This window comes from Lithobates pipiens, unplaced genomic scaffold, assembly GCF_037356315.1.
Source record: "Lithobates pipiens isolate NorthernLeopardFrog02 unplaced genomic scaffold, aLitPip1_a1.2 Scaffold_16, whole genome shotgun sequence".
In the NCBI taxonomy this organism is placed as follows: Eukaryota; Metazoa; Chordata; class Amphibia; order Anura; family Ranidae; genus Lithobates; species Lithobates pipiens.
This window is the reverse complement of record NW_027507748.1, coordinates 546871254-546891022: the sequence shown is the minus strand read 5'-3', so window position 1 is coordinate 546891022 and position 19769 is coordinate 546871254. Positions and strand designations below refer to the sequence as shown.

The following is a 19769-nucleotide window of genomic DNA, read 5'->3' as shown; positions in this document are numbered from 1 at the left end:
TTTGATGATTATGGCTTCCAGTTAGCGAAAACCCAAAATTCTGTATCTCAGAAAATCTGAATATTACATAAGACCAATAAAAAAAGGATTTTTAATACAGAAATGCTGGCCTAATGAAAAGTATGTCCATGTACAGTATAGTATGCACTCAATAATTCAGAGCTCCTTTTGCATGAATTACTGCATCACTGTAGCGTGGCATGGAGGCGATCAGCCTGTGGCACTGCTGAGGTGTTATGGAAGCCCATGTTGCTTTGATAGCGGCCTTCAGCTCGTCTGCATTGTTGGGTCTGGTGTCTCTCATCTTTCTCTTGACAATACCCTACAGATTCTCTATGGGGTTTAGGTCAGGTGAGTTTGCTCAAGCACAGTGATACCATGATCATGCTGGAGGAAACATGTATGCTTTGCACTTCAGCCTCATAGTGCTCTAGGAACCTTCTGTCATGAAATATATCATTATTTGTGGGACGAAGATAGTAGGTGGATAGAAAAAAACGGTTATAAAACAACAATAACAAAGCTATAACAAATTGACTCAAAACCATTATTGTTTCCTTTTAGGTATTTAAATCACCCTTCAGATTTTTTGCAACTTTCAACAAGCTGTTAAAGGGCTAAAGCTCCAACTCAGCTTCCAACTCGTGCATGCGCAGTAGGAAACCAGTCATGAAGACTGAAGGCTCCACGGCCGGTTTCCCTGTGTTAGAATGGCAGCGCCTGCACCCGATCCAATGTACGGATTGACCTTGGGAGGCCGACATCGCTGGCTCCCTGGACAGGTAAGTGTCCTTATTAAAAGTCAGCAGCTACAGTGTTTTACAGCTGGAACACTGCTTTAACAAACATGCAGTGAAAGCTTTGTTTACTTTTGCCTATGTAGTGCTACCCCCCTTGGAGGCGCTGGTTATATTAGATCCTGTGTTCCTTGCCTGAATCTCATCAAGAACTTCAGCCCCTCTGACACACTGGGTTTAACACAGAAAGCATGTAATATCACAGAAAATCACTGCAGGCAATACCTGATACCCAGTAGCTGTACTATATTAAGGTACAGGCATTCAGGGCCATCTTTAAGGCAGGGCAAAAGGGGCAGCTGCCCTGGGTCCTGTCATTGTTGTGGGGTCCAAAGCAGCTGCCTCATACTTGCCAACTATCCCAGTTTACATTCCCTTGTCCCTTGAAGTTTTAGTCCTGTGCTGCTACTAATGCTGCCCAGCTCTGCCCTATTGTGGTGTACAGATGACTCACCTGCAGACATGTGTTTACATGTAAATACTGACATTCATATGTAAATAGCAGTGACATTCATATGTAAATAGCAGTGACATGCATATGTAAATAGCTGAGGCCAACTGCATTGATATGTAAATAAAGGCAGCATTCATAGGTATATCATGCACTCCTGCAGTGAGGAGAAGATGTGCTGTAACCTATAGCAACCAGTGAGCAGTATTACTGTACAGCAATCTCTAGCAGCCAAACAACAAGCAGAAATGTGCTGTAACCTCTAGCAACTAATCAGCGAGCCTTAAGGAGTGCTGTAATCTCTAGCAACCAGTCAGTAAGCAGTAATGATATGCTGTAACCTCTGGCAACCAATCGCAATTGCTGCCTGATCTGATACAGTAAACTGATTTTAAGTCTAGCTGCTATTTATTGTATGTCTCAGAGAAGGTGGAGAGCGAAATTGCATGGGGGGAGATGGGCCCTAAGAAAATTTTTGCCCAGGGTCCAATCAATATTAAAGATGGCCCTGCAGGCACTAAACAAGTTAGTAAAGGCAAGTCTTAATATATTGTCACACAATTTGGATAGTAATGAAAGAAAGCATAAAAATTGACTGGCAATAGTACTCACAGAATCTGACATAAATGAAATCGGAGGAGGGGGACAGTCCTTTTGTTGTTCTTCTGCTGGCTATATTTGGGGGCCTTTTAGAAAGGGTTGGTGCACTTAACAGCCTTGGTAACCAGCTTGCAGTATAGGTTCAGTATAAATGCTGGATAGATGCAGTATAGGTGCAGTATAGATGTGGTATAATCAATGACCTAGTGGCTGAGTCTCTGCAAGCAGTGCGAACAATGGGCAGTAAGCCCTCTCACCAGTCCTGATGGTGCAGCTGTGACCTCTCGCTGTGAAAAAAGGGCCCCCTCTGTCTCTCCACAGAATGCCTCTGGTGAATAACCGTGGGAAGAAGAGGGTGAGAGGATGCTTTGGTCTCCCAGTGGCAACAGTGCAGATGCAATGCTGTGGTCCATGAGGCTCCGCGTAGAGTATGTCTGTTCCCAGGTCTTAAGCTCTGGTCACTGCTGGATTGGCCTCTTGCTGATATGTGGGCACCCAGGCAGATGTGCTCACATAGACTCCCTCAGCGCCAAGAGGCAGAAGTTGCTTGTGTAGTATGGCATAAGCAGAGCTTGAGGGATCACAGCGATCGCAATGGTGACCACGCCCATGCTCCAGAGGGCCCGTGTGGCCTCCTTGTCAAATTAGGTTTAAGGGCTGGTTTCCTTTTTTCTTTAAACAAACTTTAATGAGATGTCACACAGACATCTCATAAAGTTCAACTGCATGCCATGCGGTGTGAGGCAGTAGATTATTTTGCAATGTGCTGTGCTAAAAAGTAATACATGCAGTACTTTTTTTCAGCGCATTGTGCCCGCTGGAAAGGCCACCCAATGCAGTCCCACCGCATTTGATGTGAACCAGTCCTTACACTGTGTCGCTGGGGAAAAGTGATTGCTGCATCACCCTGCATAGGTAATTCAGTAAACTCAGAGGGTCTGAGCTGGCTGGGAAGGCACTAGCCCAGGCCTGTCCCAGTTTCTGGTTTCACCTACACAGGATGACGGGGCAAGCCCTTTCCCCCAGCGATGCACTCTCTGCTCAACCCACCTCTCCCCCAGCCCAGTACAGCCAAGGCTGCTGATAGGCCAGTACAACTGGCCCTGCTGTACCGGGCCTGACCAGCAGGGGGGCCCGGGCAACCTGAACAGCAAAGTAAATTTGATGTAAAAAAAAAAATATTCTCCAGCCACCGATCAGCCCAGCCTTGCCGCCAATCCACCCCCGCCAATCCACAAACCTACACCCCCACCTCTTCAGGGAACTTTTTTTTTTCAGAACCTGTGTTCTTGTCGGTTACATATGCAGCTGCAGAGGAGGGACTATTTTTTGTATTTCTGGAGCGGAAGAATGTGTCCTCTGCGCCCGCTCCTCATGCTTGCACAGCCGCACAAGTCCCGGCCAGCGCATCCTATTATATGGTATCACAGAGTGATATTCCCCTCTCTCTCTCCACGTGAGAAGAAGTAGCAGAGAGGCGAGCAGAGAGAGCAGGGTCCGGGCAAGGAATCCAATTCCAATCGAAATATTGTGGACACTCAAGAACAGGGAGGAAGTGACTCTGCTGGGGCCAAGGCAGCTAACAATTACACGGGTGAGGTGTGTGCTTGCTTGGGAGGGGGGGGGCTTCAAGTTCAACATCTACTACTACTGCAGTTATCCTGCCAGTACTCTGCAATAAATAACCTGCCAATGCTCTGCAATACATACCCTGCCAATACTCTGCAATACATACCCTGCCAATACTCTGCAATACATACCCTGCCAATACTCTGCAATAAATACCCTGCCAATACTCTGCAATAAATACCCTGCCAATACTCTGCAATACATACCCTGCCAATACTCTGCAATACATACCCTGCCAATACTCTGCAATACTTACCCTGCCAATACTCTGCAATACTTACACTGCCAATACTCTGCAATACTTACCCTGCCAATACTCTGCAATACTTACCCTGCCAATACTCTGCAATAAATACCCTGCCAATACTCTGCAATACTTACCCTGCCAATACTCTGCAATAAATACCCTGCCAATATGCTGCAATACTTACCCTGCCAATACTATGCAATACATACCCTGCCAATACTCTGCAATACGTTCCCTGCCAATACTCTGCAATACCCAGCAATAATCTGCAAAACCCTGCCAATACTCTGCAATACCCTGCCAATACTCTGCAAAACCCTACCAATACTCTGCAATGCCCTGCCAATACTTATCCTGCCAATATTCTGCAATACCCTGCAATACTGTGAAGGGGGCCCCGTCAGGTAGGCTGTACGGGGCCCCATGATTTCTATCAGCGGCCCTGAGTACAGCCCACCCCCACCCTGGTCAAATGTGCATGTGCTCACAAGGTGGACGCAGGCAGGCCACACTCTGAGCTGCTAGGGGAAAGCGGTGGGCATATAAATCTGGAAGTCAGAGTGCCCGGGCCCCCTGAGTTTTCTCTTTGACATACAAGCCCACTGCTTTCACCCAGCAGCTCAAAGTATGGCCTGTGTGCCCCCACCTTGTGTGTACGTGCAGCTGGCAGCTGGAATATCTTGGAGCACAGTGGGAGTATCTTGATGCATGGTAGAAGCGGCAGGTGGTAGTGGGAGGGCCTTGTGTCAGCTTTTGCATTGGGGCCCACAAGCTTCAAGTTATGTCTCTGCAGTCCAGTAAAAACAATTCCACCACTTCACCTATGCTTTGGTGTGTTTTGGGAATTGTAGTGTAAAGGCTCCATGAGTCCCATTTTATGGCTGCTGTCCCAGACTTCAATTCCCATGATCCTTAGCATTCTGCATAGAAGCCTATAGGCTTTCCTGGAAAGGGGATAGTGCAACACAACATCCAGAATAACAATAGAAAGTGAAAGTAAAACTGACTGTACAGAGGATATTATCTCCTTTCACCTGTAGCAAAGTGAATAATCAGCTATCAGTCCCAAAAAGTTTCTAACATTTAGAAAAACTTTATGGGATGTTTTTTTTTTTCAACGGTTAGTATTGTTACACCTCCACTTGGCTCAGCTATCCTAAACAATGAATTGGCCATATGAGTTGCTTTTATCACTATAAAATTCAGAGATGTGCATAGTCAGCAAAGGGCCCCTAAACAATTTGTGCCCCCTCCATTTATTTTTGGCAAAGAGTAACCTTTGTGATTCCCCAAGCTCTCATGCTTTGTAATATGCGGCTGGGGTCAGAATGCAAATACCACCTTAAACTCCAGCCTAAATGTCATCAAGAGCACAAAGAAGAGCATTCTGCATATCACTCACTGTAGTTCAGGCAGGAAATGAAAAGAGTGCTCACTAACCAACCCCACTTGAATATTACAAAATGGGAAAACATTTAGGCATACTGAATAAAATGCCACCGCTTCTCACCTGCCCTAGAAGCTAGCAGTATCCAAATTAAAGTGACATCGGAAGGGGGTCCTAGTACCTGTCCACTCGACATCTTATGTAAATGGTCCCCTGAATCCCAGAGGGGCCTTGTGCAGCTGTACAATGCCCTGAAAGAATTTATAAAATGCACACAAAAGACACCTCTAGAAGAACTTGCCCACAAAGAGCCCACTGCATCCTTTTTACTGATCATAATAACCAAACCTAACCTGATAGATCGTAAACATATAGCCAAACATACAATTTTTACATTAACAGTCATGTTCAGATTGCACAAGTAGTTATGGTAATGTCTATAGGGGGGGTGTCAGATTATATATTGGTAATGCCCTTTATACTGGAACAACAGACAAAAGAAATCAATGGAGACACTAGTTCGGTGAGAATGATTGGTCCTGGGTGTCTGCTGGTACCCATCATTGTGGCAGGGCAACTGAATGAAGGTAGAGTAGGTAACCATCATCTCACTGATACAGAATTTAAATTCAAGTCAGTGACACATTCTGTAGAGCAGTCATGAATAAAATATAAATCCAGGAGCAGATAATCCTAAAGAATGTTTTGCGACATCTCAGAAAAGCGTCAGAAATTCATCAGCAGCTCAAATATGTATGAATCTTAAATCCCAATATGGATTTCCATCTGGTATAATAAATGGGAGTTATGTTTTATTTTCTGGAAGCTGGTAATAAATTGAAACTTCCCTAGTATAGAATGCTGTACAGGTAATCGAGGTAACTCTCCATGCAGCTTCTAGCTGCTTGCTTTATTCCTCCCAGCAGAGTAATTTCCCTGTGTTCTACTGATGATCTAAACCCAAACTTGTGATGAAGTAAATCCATACATAATATATGCAAGCTCATTCTACACTTCATCTCCTCCAGACCTCCAAAGCTGAATTTACAATCAGCTATAGCCACCTAGCTCCTATGAATCCAAGTTTAAAAGATGCATATCACCTTCCTTCCAGGGCTCTATGAATAATATTCTAATCTGATTTCACGAGTCTACAAACAGTGTTCGCCTACCATAAAATCATTCCTTATGCATCAGCAATTGAAAAAAAATGGATATGCAGACTTTATTGTAAATGTTCAAATATTTGCAAATGAAAAACAGCAAAAAGGCTCCAAGAATCTTGTAAATACTATATTATTTCCGTTGTTACTTGGTACAGAGAAAGCTAATCATCTCAGCTCGTAGTGGCCATTGTTTGACCCCAAAACGACTATTTTTCAGCATTTCCATATGAGTCATTTCACTCATATAGAAGCAGGACGGGCACTTCACTGCAAGGGAACTAGTTTGCATTATTGGGTCAGACAATGGCTCCCTATAAGCACACACCTAGCCCACAAGCTGTATACATGATCAGTGCCAGTTGGTGCATATCCAACTTGTTGGGTATGTCAGGGCAGGGAGAAGGTTTACAACAAGGCAGAGCTGTGTATAAAAACATTGGAGGCCTTCTCTCAATACAGTATGCAAAAAACATCAGTTTCATCTAAACATGATAAAGAGCAGTCTAATTTGTCAGTAGGCACAATAAAGCGGAGTTCCACTCAAAAGTGGAAACTCCGCTTGTTTGCGTCCGCCCCCGCCCTCCGGTGCCACATTTGGCACCTTTTGGTTGGATGGGGGGAATGAGTACCTGTTTTTTGACAGGTACCCTTTCCTACTTCCAGGAGACCGGGTGGCGGTAAGATGTGGTACGGTCCTCCGGAAGTTCAGCCCCCCCTCCTTCTTCCTCCGCTGGTGTGCTTTTAGATTAGCGAACCCATCAGATCAGTGAACAGAAGTGATGTTCTGTAAGCTGCATATGCATCCACAACTACCAGGTTTGCTAATCTGACAGAACACCTATAGTCAGAAGAAGGCAGCAACTGACATCTTACTACACTCTGCTATGTCTTGAATTTCAGAGTAATTTTCTAAATAAAGTGAGCGTACATAAATAAATATAGTATATTGACATTTACAATTCTGTTTGCATGCTACATTTTGAAAGAAGCTGGATGCCATTGTTCCTTCAGATTAGGCGACTCGTCAGATTTCGTAATTGGTGTTTTTGTTACGGCCATCTTGGTACACCCACACTCGGCCACACTAAGCCTACAGTCTAAAGTCGCCAAGTGGACATCTTTTTAACCCACCAAAATCTTGCATTTCACGCTTATTTTTACCGCTTATATCAGTAAATAAAGTTTTTAAAAGTCTGTGACACTGTTTTGATGTTGAATTTTATAAAGCATTGGCAAGCCTGCTGATCTCACACGTTTGCTAATCTGAAAGAACACCGCTGCTTTTAAAATTCAACATCAAAACAGTGTCAAGGACTTCTAAACACTGTATTTCACAATATAAGCTCAGTTTAGTGGTAAAAATAAGTGTGAAATGCAAGACTCCGGTGGGTGTAAAAAAGAAGTCTGCTTGGCGACTGTAGGCTTACTGCGGCTGAGTGCATGGTGTACCAAGATGGCCGTGACGAAACGTCACTTCCGTTACAAGATTTGACGGGTTGCCTAATCTGGCGGAACACCAGCAGTAGGAAGGTGGCGGAGGCCATGTTGGTACACCCCACATTACTCTGCGCTAAACCTTTAAGCCCCATACACACTATCAGTTTTTCTGCTGATTTTTGTCTTCAGAGTTACCAAAATCTTCCTAATTGTATACAAATTGAAACTCCTAAGGTTTGACCTCATATTTTATGGTTTTGGTAAATCTGAAGGAAAAAATCTGCAGAAAATCTGATAGTGTGTGTGGGGCTTTAGGCTTTCAAAATGTAACATCAAAACAGCATCACAGATGTCAATATACTATATTTATTTATATACACTCACTTTATTGCTAAAATTACTCAGAAATTCAAGCCGTGGCTGGGTGTTGGAATGTCACTTCCGTTTGCTGATCTGATGGGTTCACTAAACTGATAGAACACTGGGCCCGTTTACAAAAGGGCAGCATGCTTTGCGCATGTGCAGTAGGGAAGTGTCTATGAAGCCGTAAGGCTTCTCTGCCGGTTTCCCTTACCACGAATGGTGGCGGCACACACCTGAGACTTCTATCAGTGTCCGGCTAAACACTGGTTAAAGTTCGTAGTTTTAGTAAATATAAACTACTAATTACCTTTTCTCATCATCAGAGAAGTCTTGTGACTTCTATCAGTGTCTGGTTAAAGCTTGTAGGATGAGTTTTCAGTCTACTCTGCTTTTGAGGCTGGACTTTCTGCCTGGAAGGTGCTGATTGGCCCTTGTGCAGATCACATGCACCCTTCCAAAAACAAAAAACAAAAAAAAAAACCTCTCTAGTAATACACACCAAAATGAGTGCCGAGTGCCCCCAAGGCTCTGTACTATCAGTAGATTGATTGGGGACTGTGGAAGGAGAAGATCAGAAAAGACACGATCAAACAGCCTTTTTACACAATGTGCAGGATTAACCCCTTAGGTTCCACAATGAGTATAACAAGCATGATTTACTGCATATACAGACTGATTTTACTGTTGTAGGTTTAGTGACACTTTATGTCGAGTGACTGTAACGCAAGCAAAACTTCTGGGGCCTTTCACAGCACCACTTAATCGGCAACATTACTATACAGGACGGGTTCTGGACATATCTATATACTGTACTAACCTAAAGGTACTGTTTTGTGTGCAGCAACTTAAATCATAAAGCTCTAGAAGATTCCCTTACCTTCCCATATACTCCTATGCGTTTTTTGTCCACAAATGGCAAATGTTTTAAATGTCTAAAAAAAAGGACATACAGAATTATAAGTCAATCCACACAACAAATTTCACTGGTGCCGCACAAATTTAATATAACATACTGTATATAAAGATTATAGTTTTGGAGGAAACATAGGTCAGTCTGACATTGTAAAACATATAAAAATAGGAAATCTACACATACTGCACCAGAGGAAGGTGATCTTTAATCTCAGCTGAACCCAGTTTTCGGTCAGTTCCATGGAGCATATTCAGACCTTGATTCTTTGACCCCCGACCATCAATCTTCGCTACAATTACCTGGAAAGAACTTACAAGCACTGATTCCCACCCAAGAGAGAATATCTCTGTGACCTGCTGAGAGCCTGGTGCGTCCGGCCTGTGTGAGGATAAAATAGCTCATTTTAGAATGTCTCATTCACTAACTCATAGTTTCATAGCATTAAAAGAACCATCCAAGCAGCTGTGACTATTTCATTGTTAGCACATTTTCTCAGTTTTGCATACAGTTATTTCTTTCTTTAAATAATAGATATGCTTTTCTTTCACTGAAGAAAAAATTGTATTTTAATGGGTTTTGCCACCTGTCTGCCTCAACTGCCATTTAGTTGAAATCGGCAGAAATACAGTATAGGAGGATACTTTATGTAACTGTAGCATGAAGGATGTAAAATTTGCATCTACTACAAGGACCAACTTAGCTGGAAGGAAGAATGGCTATAAACTCCCCAATCCCACCTCTTTTTTTGAAGACCTCATGTGGACAATAGACTGCCTAGGGCTACTGCCTAGGGGATTATAATGAGCACTTATGACATTTGCTTTTACGCAAATAGATTCTCAAACCTGTAAGCTGGCGGATGTAGAACATCTAAGGAAGAGGAAGAGCAGATGTTTCTTCATCTGATGTTCTTGGGGAGATAACTGCCTATTACCACCCTAAGATCTATAGCTCATGGATAACCTGAAATAAATGTATTATTGGATTTATTCTTAACTGGATCTACACAACCAGGACCTAATACTACAATCCTTGGTACTTTGGGCAGTGGTTTTCAGAATCCTTTCACTTTACCAAGGTAAAAATGTTGACTTCTGAAATGTTTGTCTCTGAAATAGAAAAAGCTGTTCTCTTTTACCAAAGTGCCTGAAATATGAAATAAATTCAAATTTGTAGAGAAAAATTACAGCTACAAGTCTGAATGCAGACGTTAGTCTTTTTAAGACACATATTTTAGATCAGTGATTCTCAACCAGGGTTCCTCCAGAGGTTGCTAGGGGTTCCTTCAGCATTGGGCCATTTCTGCCTCTCAGATAAGTTCCCACTGACATCATTGATAGTTTTAGCTATCTGTAAGAAGGTATTTCTTCCCAATGACCACAAGTGTAAGGACCATTCTGCCCACTGATCATCACACTAATGTATCATGAGTTGTAGATTTCTAATTTTTAGCAGGGGTTCCCTGAGACCGGAGAACTATTTCAAGGGTTCCTCCATGTTGAAAAGGTTGAGAAAGGCTGTTTTAGATAAATTAGGCCCTTGTTGTCTGCACAGTGCTTTGCAGTTATTAGGGCTAGCAAATATATATATTTTTACTGTACTTTGCCAAATATACAGATGTGACTATTATGGCATCTAGAAAATTCAGACTGCACCCCCCAGTCCACCGTGTCTACAATCTCAGTCTCCTCTGCACCTGCAGTTTCTGCTGCTCCTCAGCTTCCCTGCAGACTCCACAACACCCTCAGCCTTCAATGCCTTCACCCCACCTCAGGTGCAGCCACAGTCTCTGCAGCACAGCCTAGGTTGCGTCATCTTGTCCTCACTGCATCCACATCTGAGTCTCTGCTGAGCTATTTCTGCACTCCTGCTTTAAATTGCACAACGCCTCATGCCTCTCTCATGCTCCAGTTGCCTGTTATCCAGTACCAACCCTACTTCATGTATGCAAGTTCTTTTTGACTGACCTAGGGGTACCAATCTCCTGTGAGAGGGTTCCTGCAGGGAAAGCCATTGCACAGAGGAGCTGTGTCCACGATCTTACTCTGTGACAGGTTCTGGAAGTTTGGCTTATTGTACACTATGCTGAATCCATATCTGTGCCTAAAACTGATATTAAATAACAGGGGAAAACCAAGAGCAATGACAATGTACAAATACAGTAACCAAAGGAATCCAGTCAGGTTTCAGTGTATTTAACAGAGATCTTTGCCCCATTGAATCAGGTTTATAGTGCATAAATTGTTACTTACATCCAGAGAACCAAAGGGTACTCAGCATCCTGATAGCCTGATGGAAGAGTCAGACGGATGGAGAGGTCTGGAAAATAAACAAAATGCTGTACATTACTGAGAATATAAACTGTGTTTCAAATATTTTGCATTGTGAATTAAATATGATATGATGCACATGAGTGACAACGATATGAATTCAAATATTTCCACCCTGAAATTAACTAATTGTTCCTTGCACCACAAATGACATTTTCAAAATATGTTAGTCAACCAATAAGGCTCTGAGGTTCCGCGCCTCTCTTTCACCAGTCATAGGTGCCGGAAACTGACAATTACTTCCCCACAATGTCTGTGTACAAATGTAGTGAAGTTGCATACTGTAAGGCTGCTCTATTATTAAGCAAGGTAATGTAAGGTAAGGTGTGAAACGCATCAGTAGAAGACATGGGTGGGGAATCTCTGTCACTGTTGACAGATCACAGTTTTTGTACACACAGCATGGTGCTATTTCACTACTTTCACATGTAGAAAGCGAATATCTAATTGATTTCCTTGATTTAGCACCACAGTGCCCTTCTATGTGCTTTATTTTGGTTGAACAAGAAAAAAAGAAAGGTAGAACAAATATCAGAAATGAAAAAAAGACACATATTCCATTAAACCTATACTTAGTAATAAGCCTTTAGATTAAGCTCCTGCCTTACAGTTGACACCATAAGATGCCAGATGTTATGGATATGTCTCTAAGCCCTTGTATACTCTGTCGGACATTCCAACAACAAAATCCATCGGATTTTGTCCGAAACTGGTGTTGCATACACACGGTCGGACAAAGTTGTCGGAAAATCCGATCGTTCATAACGTGATCACGTTATTTAGTAATGACGGGACTACGTTCAGGCTAGTAGCCACAAGCTTTGGTCTAGGAATTTGATCTGAGCATGCGTGGTACTTTGTCCGATCTGAATTTTCTACAAACGATCGGACAAAGTCCGATTGGATCATGTTGTCAGTAAAAATTTATAGCCCAGCTCTATAACTTTGTCGGTCGGATATTCCGACGGAAACAGTCCGATGGAGCCCACACACGGTCGGATTATCCGACAACGCGGTCTGATGGGACATTTTCCGTCGGAATATCCGACCGTGTGTACAAGGGCTTTGAAGTTTAAAGGCATATTTCAAATGAACAATTCTGGCAGATTATGCCATCTAAAGCCTCATACACACTATCAGTTTTTCTGCTGAGTTTTTCCATCAGGTTTACCAAAACCATGTAGTGGAAGGGCCTGCCTGATTGCATACACATTGAAACTCCTAAGGTTTGACCTCATATTATATGGTTTTGGTAAATCTGAAGGAAAAACTCAGCAGAAAAACTGATAGTGTGTATGGGGCTTCAGTGGAAGAAACTTAGCTTAACTTGCTTAGCAAGTAATATGAAAAATAAATAAATAAGTCGGGGCCGGGGCAGTTTACTAGCACATTATGACAGACTTACCTGAAAACAAAGCCCTCTTTCGTGGGCTTCGGTAATATGAATGGTCAAGACTGCAATGAAGTCACTCCCGCATATGTGCGTGGGAGTCGCTCTTTATGGCATGGCTCGGAAGAAACAGCATGGGCATGCCTTTCCTTCAGAGGGCATGCACTAGTGACGTCACCGGCTGCATCTAAACTAAATATCTCGAAACGGTACACGGAGATATTTAGAGTACCGATAGGTAAGCCTTATTATAGGCTTGCCTATGGGTAAAAATCATACATGGGAGTTTACTCCCACTTTAATGTTTTTGGGAAAAAAACAGTTCACTATAAGAAAGTATTGTAAACTTAAAGTGGTTGTTAACCCACTTCTGTGAAATCTTCTTATCCCCTCTGTACCTTAATAACATGCGTCCCTGTGCCTGTGTTCTGTAAAAAATCAGTCGATCTGTACCAATATAAGCTCTGCTCCAGGTTCACAGCTGATTCCTCTCCTCTCTTCTCTCTTGACTCACAGCTGCAGTGGGCGGGGCTGAGCCATCCCACTGACGTCAGCCGAGGAGGAGGGGGAGAGAGGAGAAAGAGAGAGCCGACAATCAGCTGAGTGCCTGGAGCCACGCTCATACAAGGTACAGATGTGCTGTATAAGGCCACTTTCACACTGGGGTGGTGCGGGCGTCGGCGGTAAAGCGGCGATATTTTTAGCAGCGCTTTGCTGTCGTTTTAGCGGCGGTATGCGGCCACTAGCGGGGCAGATTTAACCCCCGCTAGTGGCCGAAAAAGGGTTAAAAACACCTGCAAAGCGCCGCTGCAGCGGTGCTTTGCCGGCAGTATAGCCGCACTGCCCCATTGATTTCAATGGGTAGGAGCGGTGAATACACAGCTCCTTCACCGCTCCAAAGATTTGGCTAGCAGGACTTTTTCACCGTCCTGCTAGCGCACCGCTCCAGTGTGAAAGCCCTCCGGCTTTCACACTGGAGTGAAAGGGGCCGTTTTTTTCAGGCGCTATACAGGCGCTATTTTTAGCGCTGTGGCGCCTGAAAACTGTCCCAGTGTGAAAGGGGCCTAACATGCTTTAAAGCAACAGTATCTGTTTTTTTTGGAGATATAACAAACACTTTAATTCACCAGAAAGATAAAAAGGATGATTAACATAGAGGAATAACATTTCTGTTTGAATTGGCTTTTCATGTCAGCTGCCATAGACATGAGCAATAAACTAGAGTGAATTCCTTCTCTTTGCTGAGAAATTACCTTTATAGAGAGATTTAATAAACATTTTACAAAGTGTTAGTGCAGTAAGTGGCTGGTAACAGCTTGCAAATGCCAGTGGCTACCAGTTGGCTGACTGATTTACAAGGGCAACAACAATATATAACAGGTCAAATTTATCAGCATACTTCACATGTAAAATGTCTCATTGTATGCACTACTTTCCATTATAGAGTAAAACTTACCATAGTCATCAATTTGAACAGTCCTGTACATTATCTCTGGCATGTCTTTTGTGCTGAGATACATTTTCAAGACTTGGTTGTCCTCAATCAATAAGAAGTCTGAAACATTAAACATTTTGTAACTCAATCACATTGTTTGCAGGTCTACATGAAAAAACACATATCCAGTAGGGATGGGCCCGATGTTCGAGTCGAATGTAAGTTCAACTCGAACATCGGGTGTTCGCCTGCTCACTGATTAGCGAAAAATTTGGGGCGTTCGTGGCAAATTCGAAAGCCGTGGAACAGCTTTTAAAAGTCTATGGGAGAAATCAAAAGTGCTAATTTTAAAGGCTTATATGCATGGTATTGTCATAAAAAGTGTTTGGGGACCGGGTCCTGCCCCAGGGGACATGTAGCAATGCAAAAAAGTTTTAAAAACGTAAATTTTTTTGGGAGCAGTGATTTTAATAATGCTTAAAGTGAAACAATAAAAGTTAAATATTCCTTTAAATATCGTACCTGGGGGGTGTCTATAGTATGCCTGTAAAGTGCTGCATGTTTCAGTGTTTAGAACAGTCTGAGAGCAAAATTACATTACAAAAGAAAAAAAAGTAATTTAAAAGTACTTGTGGCTATAAAGAATTGTTGGTCCCGACAATACACATAAAGGTCATTGAAAAAAATGGCATGTGATTCCCCCACAGTCAATTACCAGACCCTTTGGGTTCTGGTATGAATATTAAGGGGAACCCTGAACCAAAATGTACAAAAAAATTGCGTGGGGTCCCCCCAAATTCCATACCAGGCCCTTCAGGTCTGGTATGGATATTAAGGGGAACCCCACGGCAAAATGTAAAAAAAAATGGCATGGGGTCCCCCCAAAAATCAATACTAGACCTTTATCCGAACAAGCAACCTGGCAGGCCACAGGAAAAGAGGGGGGATGAAAGAGCGCCCCCCCTCCTGAACCGTACCAGGCCACATGCCCTCAACATGGGGCGGGTGCTTTGGGGTACCCCCCAAAACACCTTGTCCCAATGTTGATGGGGACAAGGGCCTCATCCCCACAACCCTTGCCTGGTGGTTGTGGGGGTCCGCAGGCAGGTGGCTTATCAGAATCTGGAAGCCCCCTTTAACAAGGGGACCCCCAGATCCCGACCTCCCCCCTGTGTGAAATGGTAATGGGGTACAATCGTACCCCTACCATTTCACAAAAAAAAAATTGAAAATGGTAAAAAAACACAAGACATGGCTTAGGACAAGTCCTTTATTAAAAAATAAAAAAATAAACGTATCCCACAAAGTCCATTCCTCTTCTTCTCTTGCTTCGACGGACCGAAAAAAAAAAGAAAAAAAAAAGCCTTCCGACCCGCCTCCATAGGAGGCACCCACCGTATAATGCGTCTTCACTTTGACAGCTCTTTTATAACTGAGGGCGGGGCCACACAATGTCGTCGGGTGACCCTGCCCCTCTGACACACGGGGACATCCCTAGGGCTTCCCCGTAGCGTCAGAGGGGGCGGAGCCATCCAGTTACATACCTCTTTCACCTTTCCAATATACCATCAAAAAGATATTATAAGTCATTGGCTATGCACATGATCAATGCAGCCAGGCTTTGCCTGCCAGTTCATTTGAGGTCTAAATACCCTTCTCTAATTGGTTTGAATATCAAACCTCTCAGCAATATCAGGAACTGATACAAGACATTACTTAACTTATGACCTACTACTCTTGATACCCCTCGATGATACAATACAAAAGCGTTATGTATTGGGGGTCTCAAGTGGCACGTCTGGTAGCGAGTGGAGAGGGTAGCCAGTGGTTTACCCTCCCCCTCTCCTAACAGGCCCTTATATTCCCCCCCCCCCCCTATTTCCTTCTCTACTCTTTCTTTTCTTTCCCCTTTCTACCTACTGTAACAGATGGGGGATATGGGGTGGGGGGCAGATCTAGTAGTCTGCTCATCTCCCCATCCTCCCCATACCATATGAAGTAAACAGAAAACAAGTTGGAGTAACCTGGAGGACCCAGCCCCTTTGGTTGCTCTGATGTGGTTATAGATAAGAGAGATACCAATTCCAGCAAAGAATATGCATTGACATCCTTAAGAAGAATATATGACTGTATATGTCAGAGAGGTCCGGTTGCTAAAATTTCAAATCACTCTCTAATAAAGCATTAAAGAAGACCAATCACATCGTCATTTCAAGTAAAACAAATTAAAAACACTTAACATAATGTGTCCTCATCAGAGTTCCCCTTTACATCAGATGCCGCCTTTACATCAGGTGTCCCCTCAGAGTCCTTCCTTAACATCAGGGGTCCCAATCAGAGTCCCCCGATACATCAAGTTTCCCCATCAGAGTGCCCCTTTACATCAGGTGCCCCCATCAGAGTCCTCCCTTTACATCAGGGGTCCCAATCAGAGTCCCCCTATACATCAAGTTTCCCCATCAGAGTGCCCCTTTACATCAGGTGTTGCATATCAGATATTGCATTGTGTATTGCGGTAATATTGAAGCATATTGAGATTTCCATACATTAGAGGATTCCACCATTGTTGTTACGTTATTGATCAGTAAGTTAGCACTGCACTTTTTTTTTGTGGTGGGGGAAAACATATAACAGTGCTTAGCCGCAAGCCTTTTACTGACACTTTTTTTTATTTGACCTCCAGTAGTTTATTGTAAATACTATTGTGGTGATTACCTATTATACTAAAGATTGGCACGTGGAATTGATAAACATCAGCAGATTTGAGTTGTGCCCCACCAGGCCTACTCCTCATAGACAATGTGCCTGGCTGTGGGGCTCATCACCTCATCCCTGCACTCAGTGCACTGATTGGCAGCATTGACAGACAGCAATGATTGGCACTGATAGGCGGCACTGATTGGCACTAATAGAAAGCATGGATTGGCACTGCTTGGCAGCACTGATGGGCCCCGATTGGCACTGATAGGTGGCACTGATTGGCAGCACTAATGGCACTGATGGGCTGCACTGATTAGCACTAATAGGGAGCACTGATAGGCAGCATTTAGTGGCACTGATTGGCAGCACTGATGGTCACTAAGTGGCAGCACCGATGATCACTGATAGGCAGAATTCATTGGCATTAATTGGCAGCACTGATGAGCACTGATAGGAGGCCCTGATAGGTAACACTGATGAGCACTAATTGGAAGCACTGGCACTGATTGGTGGCCATGATTGGCACTAGCAGATGTCACTGATTGGAAACACTGATTGGCACTGATAGGTGGCATTGGTTGGCACTGATATTAAGTGGCACTGATTGGCACTGACAGGTGGCACTGATTAGAAACACTGATTAACACTTACTGGCACTGACAGGTGGCACTGATTAGAAGCACTGATTGGCACTGACAGGTGGCACTGATTGGAAACACTGATCGGCACTGACAGGTAACACCGATTGGCACTGACAGGTGGCACTGATTGGAAACACTCATTGGCACTGACAGGTGGCAGTGATTGACACTGACAGGTGGCACTGATTGGCATTTGCACTGACAGGTGGCACTGATTGGCACTGGCAGGTGGCACTGATTGGCATTGATTGTCACTGGCAGGTGGCACTGATAGGTACTGACAGGTGTCACTGACTCTGACAGGTGGCACTGATTGGCACTGAATGGTGGCACTGATTGGCACTAGCAGGTGGCACTGATTAGCACTGACAGAAGAGAGGGAGTTTCACACTAAGCCGATACTGACGCTTAGTGAAACTGTGTGTGACACTGTCATGTAATGTAACTGTATGCAGAGCGAGGGACCAGCTGTCAGAATTCAGCGGTGATGTAAGAGGTGGGCGGGTCCCAGCAGCTATCAAACACCAGCCAATGATTGGGCTGCTTAAGAAAGGGAGCAGGGCCACATACACGTAGCAGCCCGCCCAGACCCCATCCCATTGGCTGGTGTTTGATAGCTGCTGGGTCCGATCCACCCTCAACATCAACACTAAATTTTGACAGCTGGTCTCTCTCAGTTACCTGATAGTTTCACACACTGAGCGGCTCTGGCAAGCGTCAATATCGGCTGCCTTTCTCACAGGCAGCATGGACTGCACACTGATTAGATGCAGCCTTTCACAGCAGTCCCACAGGCAGATCTCGGGAGATGGCTGGTACAACTTTCCACTGCCGGCTGCCGCCCCTCTTACAATAGCATCTGGGACCATGGGCCCACTGGGTCCCATGGTAGGGCCGGCCCGGACTGTAACAAGAAAATCCCATGCATACAGTATAGCAAGAAAAACAGTTTGATCACAACCAAATATATGTATATGGAACTTAAAGTGGTTGTAAATCCACATGAAAAAAAAAAGACCTGCAAGACAAAGGCATAATGAGCTAGTATGCATAGCATACTAGCTCATTATGTAATACTCACCTGAGATCGAAGCCCCCGCCACAGTGCCCGCACACAGCATCGGCCGGCGACATTTCTCCCCGGAGTTACTTCCGGGTATCACAGCTCTACTGGTAATCGTGGGAGCTGCCGGTAATGGCACACTCACTGAAGCAAATGGCACATACAATGACGTCGGCACATGCAGATGCAGGGGATAGCTCCTAAACTGTGCAGTTTTAAGAGATATCCGTGGTAGCTACAGGATTACCTGTAGCAAAAAGTGGATTGTAAGGGTTTACAACCACTTTAAAGTGGTTGTAAACAATTACAGACCACTTTTACCTACAGGAAAGCCTTAATCTACATGGTTTAGGAGATATTTGCAAAAGACAGGTGCACTGAGCATGCCGTTGCCATGCATAATAGCCCATTATGCTTTACCTTTGAAACAAAGAGGAAGTAAAACCCATCAGGGTTTACTTCCTCTTTAAGGTTATGGGACAATATAAAGGATCATAAACACAGGTACCCATACCTCACAACTTTTTGAACAAGGGATGAGACACCTATTAGCAAAAGTATGTAGGCATAGAACAAACCCCTTGCCACCCCACAAGTGTTTTTTTTTTTTTTTTTTTACCACTACTGTTCCTTTACACTGGCTTTTGACATTTGAAAACACAACAATTTGGAAATCAGATGAAAGGTTTAGCACTGGGAAACACTTTTGAAAGATAAAAAGTGCATTTTATGTACAACTATATAGATCAGTCTAAAATGAGGGACAAAGGAGGAGGAAAGAGGGACAGAGGGACTTTGTTCCAAATCAGGAACGGTTGGGAGTTATGGGGTATCCACATCTTCAGACATGCCGCAGCTGCAAATGTGCATACAGGCTGAAATGCACATGCGATGCAGGTCAACACTGAAATGCTTTTCAGTGACCTATAGAGGTGTATTTATGAGTCAACCAAAAAGAGCAGCATATACAGGACAGCTGGCGTTCTACACAGAGGTGAATGGGGACCTTCTTATTTGCACATCGGTGCACTGGGAATCAAGTGACATATCTGAAGGCACAGCTATTTATTCTGTGTATTAGGAATGAGCCGAACACCCCCCGGTTCGGTTCGCACCAGAACTTTCGAACGGACCCCACGTTCGTTACGAACGTTAGAACCCCATTGAAGTCTATGGGACTCGAACGTTCGAAATGGAAAGTGCTAATTTTAACGGATAAT

At 43.8% G+C, this 19769-nt stretch overlaps 1 protein-coding gene across 2 annotated transcripts in view; it reads right to left on the bottom strand.

Annotated features, from left to right (window-relative positions):
- LOC143983561 (inactive dipeptidyl peptidase 10-like) overlaps positions 1-19769 on the bottom strand; it is a 322327-nt gene that overhangs the window by 49961 nt on the left and 252597 nt on the right. For both annotated transcript variants that reach the window (XM_077483372.1, XM_077483371.1), the window contains exons 18-21: positions 14167-14265; positions 11243-11309; positions 9174-9368; positions 8955-9009 (exon numbers count right to left, since the gene is read on the bottom strand). In XM_077483372.1, coding sequence (XP_077339498.1) covers positions 8955-9009; positions 9174-9368; positions 11243-11309; positions 14167-14265 — 416 coding nt within the window. The remainder of the gene's footprint in view (positions 1-8954; positions 9010-9173; positions 9369-11242; positions 11310-14166; positions 14266-19769) is intronic.